The following is a 9,066-nucleotide window of genomic DNA, read 5'->3' on the forward strand; positions in this document are numbered from 1 at the left end:
CATCTCAGAGCTCCTCCCCTTGGGCCACTTGGTGCTAACCTGGGACTTGGGGAATTGCCCACTCTTGGAGACAGCACAGGAGAAATCTCCCCACTACCCTGCAGAGCACCCAGGTCTAGTTCCTATGGAGAGTGGTGTCTATCCTCTCTCCTTGAGCCAGCCTCTAACTCTGAGGCTCCTGGGGACGTGAGGAGGGAGGGGGTTTGCTCCAGTTAATACTAGGGAAAAAAGAGGACACTGTACATGTGATGGTGGCTAAAAAAATCAGTGTTCTCCTCCGTCCTCCCTGCTGAGAGGGGCCTGCTGGGGACTCGGGCCTTTGGAGATGGACACTCGGGGAGAGGCCCAGAGTATAGGCTGCTTTGGAAGGCTTCTCAGAGGCTTGTTTCACTCGGCAGGAGATCTCACAGATCAGCTTTGCCTTCCTGTGTTCTAACCCTATGAACTCAGCAGGTTTCCCACTCTGCCCCTGTTTCGAGCAATGGCTGTGTGACACAACACAGCTCTAACACAAACATGGGCTTCTACCCAGCACAAAACCTCAGTCCAGCTGGGCACAACTGGCAGCCTCTGCTCAGCACTCAGACAGTAGGAGACTTCTCCTGAGAACTGAAATGCACTGATGAGCTACAGTATATGCAGGACTAGAAAATCAAGGATGCTGGGAGAGAGTGGGACTGACCCTGGGAGCAGCATGACAGGGGTGTTGGCAGGGCTGTGGAGGCACCGGGGCTGGAATAGCAGGGAGTACTGCAGGTCAGGACACAACACAAAGGAAAGCCTGGAGAAAGCCGCTCACTGGGATCTGGGCTTCCACAGGCACAGCCCCACTGTGGAAAGGCCAGCAGCAGCCCCTCTAGTCACAGCTGGGAGTCGCTGTCAAGACAAACACTGTCAGCATCACAGCAATGGGAACAGAACATTCCGTAAAAATAACCATAGAAATTCTCTTCTCTCTGATTACAAAGATACAAAATGTATAAAACCCTCCCCTGCCCCATCTCCTGCGGCCACCCCCACCCCACTCTCTCTCTCTCTCCCTTTCTCTCTCTCTCTCTCTCACTCTCACACACACACACACACACACACACACAGTGTAGAAATGGTTCAGAAAGGAAGATTTCGGTCTGTTTGCTTTTGATATGTAACCAGCGGCACCAGCCTGGGTTTGCTCACGGTGTAGTACTTCTCCCCTCCTCTGGGGGTGCCCTGTTGAGCAGGCGATTGGTCAGTGCAGCTCCATTCTGGTGCAGAGGTACCTGAGACCCCTTCCTCCCAGAGATGGTTTGCCTACCTCACCCCACCACGAGTTCTCCAGAACCAATGAGTGGGGAGGGCGGGGTGGATTTGGGCCTCTGACCACCATCATCAGTTCTTTCCTTGTAGGCGCCTGGCACCCAGGGACTCCAAACCTCTGCTGAAAGTGTCTGGCCAGGTGATCGTCCCTGCTTCTTCCTTCGCTCTCGCCGCAGCTCGGGCCCCTCAGGAATGACCTTCACTTCTCGTTATTCTTCTCGGGGAAAAGGAAACAAAATTAACAAATGTAGCCTCTGGGGCCTTACTCCCCAGGCCCAAGTGACGCTCCCTGCGCTCTCCCTGCTGGGCCAGGGGCTTGGGAAAGCATCATGCTCACCTCCTGGTGCAATAAATAATGCTAATGATGAGGGCAGGGTCTATCTGTGGATCCCAGAACAATGACCAGGCCAGGCACATATAAGAAACAGAATACAGATCTTTTCCCTTGGCCATACCCATTCACCCAAGTGCCTGTGCCATGTACAGCTGAAGGCAACAGACAGACCTGTACCCTGCCATGCATTCTAAAAAGCATAGCTCAGAGCCACTTCCCCTCCGTCAGTACCCGGCAGGTGTGCCGGGACGGATGCTGAGCCCAGAGGAGCATAGGGGTGCCCCGTGGAACAGCTGCCCCTTTAGAGATGTTAGCACTTCCAGCCATTGCACCTGTGTGATGGGGTCCTACAGAGCATCACAACCAATAAGTACTTTTAGGGCCTAGTTTCATCCTATGGGGGTTGATCCTGTTTCACCAGGAGGCTTTGTGCTTTCAGATCCCATACTCCAGGTGGTAATACTCGGTTGCTCTTTCGTTTGTTTGGAAACTAAGTGGCTAGAAGATACAAACTATCCTCTGGCTATCTCACAGCATGGACTGGACTGACCTGAAAGCTGCCCTGGAGAAGGAGAAATACTTACTCTGAATCTGGCGATAGCTCAGAGATACTGTGGGATGTAGCAGAGAGAGGTGGTGACGGGCACAGCACAGAGGGCGTTGAGGAAGTCTGCACAGCAGAAGGAGTTGCTGTGGTCTGTGGGCCAGAGGGAGTACTGGAGGATTGCACAGAGGACAGGACAGAAGAATTAAAAGAAGCAAGGATGGAAGAAAGGATATCTAATTGCTCAGTGGAAGGATGTCGGCTAGGGATTGCTTCCAGATTTTCCCTAGAAGGCTGTCTCCTAGACAGAGGTTCTAGATTTTCTCTAGAAGGAAGCCTTCTAGAAAGTGGTTCTAGATTTTCTCTGGATGGCTGTCTTCTAGAAAGAAACTCCAGATTTTCCCGTGATGGCTGCCTACTAGGCACTGTATCCAGATGCTCTCTGGAATTAGATCTTCTGGATAAAAAGTCCAACTGCTCTCTTGAAGTTTGTCTAGCTAACGCTAGCTGGTCCCTTGAAGGCTGTCTTCCTGAAAGCAGGTCCAATTGTTCTCGAGAAATGTCTCGACTTAGTAAAGTGTCCATTCGATCTCTAGATACTTGCCTGTTAGGCAAAGTATTGAGCCACTCTCTAGAGACCTCTCTGACTGGCCCACAGTCTAGTAGTTCTCTTGACCCAAATCGACTGGGTAAAGTATCTAGATGGTCTCTAGAACCCTGCTTCCTGGGTAGTGTATTCCCATGATCTTTCTGATCAGGCTTGGAAGCTAATGTATCTAAGTCTTCTCTAGACCCATGCCTACTAGGGATAGTGTCCAATTGCTCCCTTGATCCAGGCCTGTTGAGAATGGTGTCCAGTTCCTCCCTGGACCCATGCCTGCTGCGTACAGCTTCCAAGTATTCCCCCGCGTCGTTCCTGCTCAGCTGTTCTCTGGACATCTGCCTTCTCATCAGCATGTTGAGTTGCTCCCGGGAAGAGTACCGGCTTGCTGGCTGAGAGAGGCTACCTGCACCAGAATAGATTCTGCCATAAGAGGCAGCAGGAACAGCCCTGTGACCCAGGGTGGATGTTTTGTACCAGGAAAGCTCATTGGTCATTCTACCAACGGATGGGAAGCCTTGCAGAGCTGGAGGGTACTGGAGGCGATTCTTCAAAATCCCTGTGCAGACAGAAACAAAGTAGAAAGTGAAGAGAATCTCTGTGACAGTGCAAACAACTCTCCTCGCTATCTGCAAGAAAGCAAGGACAAAAAACTTGGCTTGGCAGCTTGGGCGGCCCTGCCCCTCCCCAAGATCACCCCAGGATGGAGGAAACCGCCACCTCTGTTTGCATGTTGCAAAGCTTTCAAGATCACAACACCCTGTGGCCCAGCACCACCTCATCTCCACAATGGATGCATGTCCCAGTCTACTAGACATGAGGAGAAGCCACTCCTGCGAGTGGCTTGCCTGTAAGAGTGCGGCACTCTTGGCTTAAAACAGCAGAGGGGACATTACCAAGACTACTTCCCATTCTGTCCCTCGGCAACATGTAGGGGAAGTTATAGCTCTAGTTGAGCCAAGGGAAATTTCCCCCTTGTCTCCATTCCTTACACGTTCTCTCTCTCTGAGCCTGTCAGGCTCTCGCCCCACTTTCTGACTATGGGTGGATGGCCAGCCTAGCACTGTCAGGGAGATGCTGGGCGTGCCAGGCAGGGGAATGGGGAGACTCTGGGGGTGCAGCCAGTGGGACACTGTGCCGGCTGGCAGCTGGATATGTGCCCACCCAGGGAGCACTAGGCTGGCTGCTCTGAGTCTAGTTACCTTTCCTCTGGCGCTGGGTCTGGGTGAGGGAGTTCTCATCCCCGCTGGTCAGGGCCAGGTCTGGCTGGTTGTTGTTGGCAGCATCCTTGTTGATGTCAAAGCCCAGCTTCCGCTCAGACCCCCATTTCTGCAGAGAGCAGGGGTGAACCTCACATTCGCCCAGCGCTGGCCAATAGGACATCAGGTCATTGCCATCCACATCTGGAGAAGAACAGTGCAACATATCGGGGGGGTGGGGTGAGGGGAGAGGAATCAGAGTTATTCCCAGCTGTGAACAGAGCAGGGCCTGCCATGACACTCACTGGGATAAAGTCCCAAGGGCTGCTTGACCACCAGTAACGTGCTGTGGGGCTTGCAGGAGCAGAACCAGTAGATGAGAGGGATGAGGCGATTTCCCTGCCTCTGCTGGAGTCACCACATCTCCAGGTGGTACTAACCCCTCCCTGCCAACAGGGACTGCTCCCAGGACCCCCCAAGCAGCGCTTTGCCTTTGGGAGGCCTTGCATCCCATCAGACAGCAGCTACATCAGAAACACGCCCTGTGGGAGGAGACCTTCAGCATGGTCCCCCCATGCTCCCTCCCTCCCAAGTTGCTTAGACCCAGGCAGCCATGGTGGCTCCCAGGCGGGCCCCCAGCTTGTGGCAGGGCTCTCGCATGGTACTTGCCTTTGGGAGTGGTGCTGGTGGGGTTGGTGAGGAGCCGCTCGCTGTGCGCTGCCCGTTTGAACTGGCGCTGGAACCGGCCCCGGAGGCGTACGTTCTCCTCGCTCTCCGACGACGGGATGGAAAGGCTGCGCTCCTCATCCAGGGAGAGGTCACTGTCTGAGTCAGAGTCTTGGTCTGTCAGAGCACATGCAGGGTGGAAGTGGTGGGGATGGGGGCAATCGGATGGCTTTTGAGCAGGGCAGGGAGGGAAGGAATCTTGGTTTCTGGGTTTTGCCTGCTAGCGTCCCGGGGTTATATCCCCCAGTCTAGCACTCCTCTGGCACAAAACATAGATCCTGTGTTTGGACATTGCCCAGCCCAGGCCAGGGCCCCAACCCCCTGAGGGGCCTGTGCTGTTGTTTTCACCCTGGGAAACTAATTGGCCCAAGCGGGGCACTGTTCAGTGACCCTGGGCACTCCCTCCTCCTCCCAGGCTGAGCGTACTCAGGAGTCGGAGTGAGGCTGCTGGGAGTGGTAGGTGCTCAGTGTGCAAAGGTGCTGCAAGAAACTATCACCTCAAAGGCTGCTCACTAATGTGGGAAATGCCACTTGCTAGGGCAGCACTGAGCCTTCTCACATCCACAGGCAGGTCCCCAGGGCGAGCTGGCTGGGTCTCAGCCTTACCTCCCCCTGCATCACGGTGAAACATGGCCACATCGAGGTCCGTGGGGCCGGTGTGACCGAGCAGGCTGTGATCCAGGGCTGAGCCCTGACGCGCCATCACGTTCTCTCTGAAACACACATGGCAAAAACGCTCAGACCCCAATTCCTCACCTGGCAGCATCTGTCCCTGTCCTGGAGTAACGGACTGCTCTCCTCTCACCTCCCATATCATATCTGTGCCTGGCAGAGAGGTCAACACATGGGCAGAGCCCTGGGGCAGGGTGGGGAAGGGACTGGAACAGCAAGGAATGCTGCAGGGCAGGAGTGGGGGCACCGGCAGAGGTGTGGAGAGCTCAGGAGTGGAGTAGCAGGGGGCTGTAGTGGGTCAGGAGTGATGCAAGAGAGCAGAGCTGTGCGTGGAGTCTCAGGATTGAAGGTCATAGCAGAGGAGGCATAGGTAGCAATGGTCCAGAAGGGCCAGGAGGTGACACCTGCATCTCCAGAAGAAGGCAATGGCCTCCCCATTCCATGGTGGGCCCCACTCCCATCCCGCTCCACGTCTGTAGTTTCTCAGCTGTGGCCGTGTGGGCCAGCGGCCAGCCAGATGCCTCCCACTCTGGCTGCTTCCTACCTGAGGTAGCCCCTCTGGCTGGAATGGGTGCGGGCTGAGCGCACGCTGCTGACTGAGGAGATGGTGGAGGCCCCCAGGGTGATGCGAATGAGGCCACTCTCCTCAAACAGGGCTGTGTTATTATAGGCGTTGGGGCCCTGGCGAGGAAGAGACACATGGAGAATCTGTTAGGAAGACTCTGCAGCAGCTGGGTCTCGAGATTCTCTCCCTGCCCCAGCCCAACACTGTAAAGGGCGGGGGTGGCCTGTGTCCGTTCAGGAGTTTCCAGTCTCAGGCACCGCGAAGGGTTCTCTTCATTCACTGGCGAGGGTCCCACCAGCCTCCCCGTGGGGCACGGGGCTCCCAGGGACATGACAGTACATGAATTCAGACATGGGCTGTGGGGCTAGGACCTGGCCACAGGGTGGCTGTCTGGCTGAGGTCTTTCCCACGGACCTCCTGGAGCAGGACAGCAAGGACCAGTTAACCTGCATGCTCGGTGGGGAGGGTGGGCCAGTAGCGTAGGTAGTGGGGTGCAGGGGAAGCAGCCACTTCCCCTCAGCACGTTTTCAAAAAGTGGCAAGCCTGCCGGCCGGCGCTGAAATCCTGCAAGCCAGGGGGGGCAGCACGGCCGGAGGAGCCATGGGGAGGGGGTGGCGCGGCCAGAGGAGCGAGGGGGGGCGTAGCAGGGCGGCCCGCAGCGCGGCCAGCAGCCGCGGCCGGAGGAGCGAGGGGGGGCGCAGCAGGGCAGCCCGCAGCGCAGCCCGCAGCCATTGGGCCGGGGCGGCAGGCGTGGCCGGAGGAGGCAGAGCGAGGGGAGGGGGGCGCAGCAAGGCGGCCGGCAGCGCGGCTGGCAGCCGTGGCCGAAGGAGCAAGGGGGGGCGCAGCATGGCAGCTGGCAGCCAGTGGGGGGGCGGCACAACCGGAGGAGCCAGCCAAGGGGGGCGTGGCCAGAGGAGGAGCCAAGGGGGGGGGCGCCTTTTTTATGTTTGCTCCCCCTGCTCTTAGATCCTGGCTATGCCACTGGGGTGGGCCCAGGGAGGGATTCCCTCCCAGGCAGAGTGCAGGCTCAGGGACGGAGAAGGCCCTTGTCTTTGGGCTCGCTCACTGGGGCAGTGCCCTTCTACACCCACCTGCGCAGATCTAGCTGCCTCCTCGCCCTGACTCTTCTTGCCAAGACAGGCCAGTTTCCAGGCCTCCTGCACCTCTTCATTCAGGATGCAGAACAGAACCAACACGGCCAGGCCCTGTGAGGGAGGGGAAGAGAGGCTGTGAGCCTGAGTGAGGAGGGCAGGGAAGCACTCAGCACAGCCAGGAGCCCACACTTCCACTCTTCCTGGCAACGTGGCAGTGCTGAAGGCTGGCTTTGGCCATTCGGGAGTGTGCTAACAGAGTCAGTCAGCTCTCCTCGATCGCACTGCCTGGCACTGCATCCAGCTACTTGCCTTTCAGTCAGTCACGTTTACACTGCACCCGGGCCTCCAGCATAGCGCAGAGTGCTGCATCTAGACCCCTGATAGGGCAGCAGGGCCACAGAGTGGAGGCATTTCTGTGCTCACCAGACTCATGACTCCATTAGCCTCTAGAAGAGGAAGGGACAAGCGGCTGCCCCTTGGAGAGTGCTTCCTGCTGGCCAAATTCATTGTGGGTCTCTGGGGGAAGGGGAGGGGAACAAGTGCCTGCCATGCTATCCCACCTGATGCATGAGGCCCAGCAGTGGTTGAACCAGTTTCTTCCCTCAGGAACCAGCGTGTCTGCTCTGGGGTAGAATTGCTGGAGACTGACAGAGCTTTGGGCCACAGACAGTTACTAACATGAATAGGCTCCAGCCAGCACAATGACTCAGTGCCAGGAGCTTGGTTTCACAAGATTGGTCTAGCTGCTCTCCGGGCCACCAGAGACTTACAAGGAGGGCCTGCTTGCTGCAAGCTCCTGGGCCCAGTGGCATGGATGGGGAGAGAGGAGAGTGGCTGCCCAAGGGTGATGGGGTAAGTGGAAGAGGAAAACTGAACCTGGGGTTGTCTGGGCAGCTCTGATTCTGTGCTGTGCAGTGACTAGGGAGCAGTCTGAAGGCCCATGACAGCGGTGCCAGGCCCACTGCTGCTAGCAGGGGGTCACAGTGACAGCGAGGAGCTTAGCAGGCCTTGGCTTTGGAGGTGATGGGGGATAACTGGCTATACAGAGAAAGCTTAGGATGGGGGAAGGGGTAGCTCCAACAGTGGGTGCTGGTGGCTGTTAGCTTTCCCCTGCATGCAGTTCCCAGCAGCTCTTGTGCATCCACTTCAAACACAGGCCCAACTCTTGGCTGCTCCATTTTATGACAGCAGAAAACTCCTCTGAAGATGGTCATTATTGTCCCATTATGTCCCAGAGCAGGGCTGCCTCAGAATGGACATCATTAAATCATCATAACCAACTCATTTGGGCTTACAACTGAAGTCTCTTCTTGGTGCAGCAGGTCTCTGTTCCTCTACAGCAGTGGTTTTAGCCTATGTCTAAGGGGTCCACGAAAGGTGGTCGTTACCATAGAACAGTGGTTTTCAACCTGTGGTCTGCAGACCCCTGGGGGTTCACAGACGGTCTGAGATTTCCAAAGGGGTCCTCACCTCCATTCGACATTTTTTAGGGGCCCACAAATAAAAAAAGGTTGAAAACCACTGAGCTAGGCTACAGAATTAGAAGGCGAACATGGACAATGACCACTAGAGGGAGCAGTCAGTTCATGAGTGAGCGAAGCAGCAGGAGGGTGCCTGAAATCAGGAGCTCCAGGGCCAGCACAGGGCTTTAGCTAAAGGAAGCCAGAATGTCCGGCGGATTAGTGAGCAGAAAAGGAGAGTGACCGAACGGAAGGGCACAGTCACTGCTGGAGGGCAGCTGCTCTAAGGGAACACCTCTGTCTGTGTAATGCTCCTAACGAAGGGAGGCTCGGTGGGACAGCTCTTGAGAGCCAAACCCACAGGGTGACTGGCCAGGGGGAAGCTTGAGGCGCTGAGGGGTTAGTGTCTGCCATGTATTTGAAGTGTGCACCAACCTCAGCTTGTCTCTGTGCCATGCATACCAGAGAGGCATGAACAGCTAGTGTGTGTATGTGCACATGATAGAGAGCAAGCCCATCAGAAGGTGTGTCAGTGTGTGTGTGCATGCACATGCGGGTGAGTGGCAGAGCCCATC

At 56.3% G+C, this 9,066-nt stretch overlaps 1 protein-coding gene across 1 annotated transcript in view; it reads right to left on the bottom strand.

Annotated features, from left to right (window-relative positions):
- Positions 1-1,482: 1,482 nt before the first annotated feature.
- CELSR3 (cadherin EGF LAG seven-pass G-type receptor 3) overlaps positions 1,483-9,066 on the bottom strand; it is a 61,186-nt gene continuing 53,602 nt past the window's right edge. The window contains exons 29-35 of the mRNA XM_026650450.2: positions 7,029-7,142; positions 5,917-6,053; positions 5,307-5,413; positions 4,644-4,817; positions 3,978-4,178; positions 2,215-3,334; positions 1,483-1,510 (exon numbers count right to left, since the gene is read on the bottom strand). Coding sequence (XP_026506235.1) covers positions 1,483-1,510; positions 2,215-3,334; positions 3,978-4,178; positions 4,644-4,817; positions 5,307-5,413; positions 5,917-6,053; positions 7,029-7,142 — 1,881 coding nt within the window. The remainder of the gene's footprint in view (positions 1,511-2,214; positions 3,335-3,977; positions 4,179-4,643; positions 4,818-5,306; positions 5,414-5,916; positions 6,054-7,028; positions 7,143-9,066) is intronic.

The sequence above is a fragment of the Terrapene carolina genome, unplaced genomic scaffold, assembly GCF_002925995.2.
Source record: "Terrapene carolina triunguis isolate 2854851 unplaced genomic scaffold, T_m_triunguis-2.0 Scaffold89, whole genome shotgun sequence".
NCBI classification, from domain to species: Eukaryota; Metazoa; Chordata; order Testudines; family Emydidae; genus Terrapene; species Terrapene triunguis.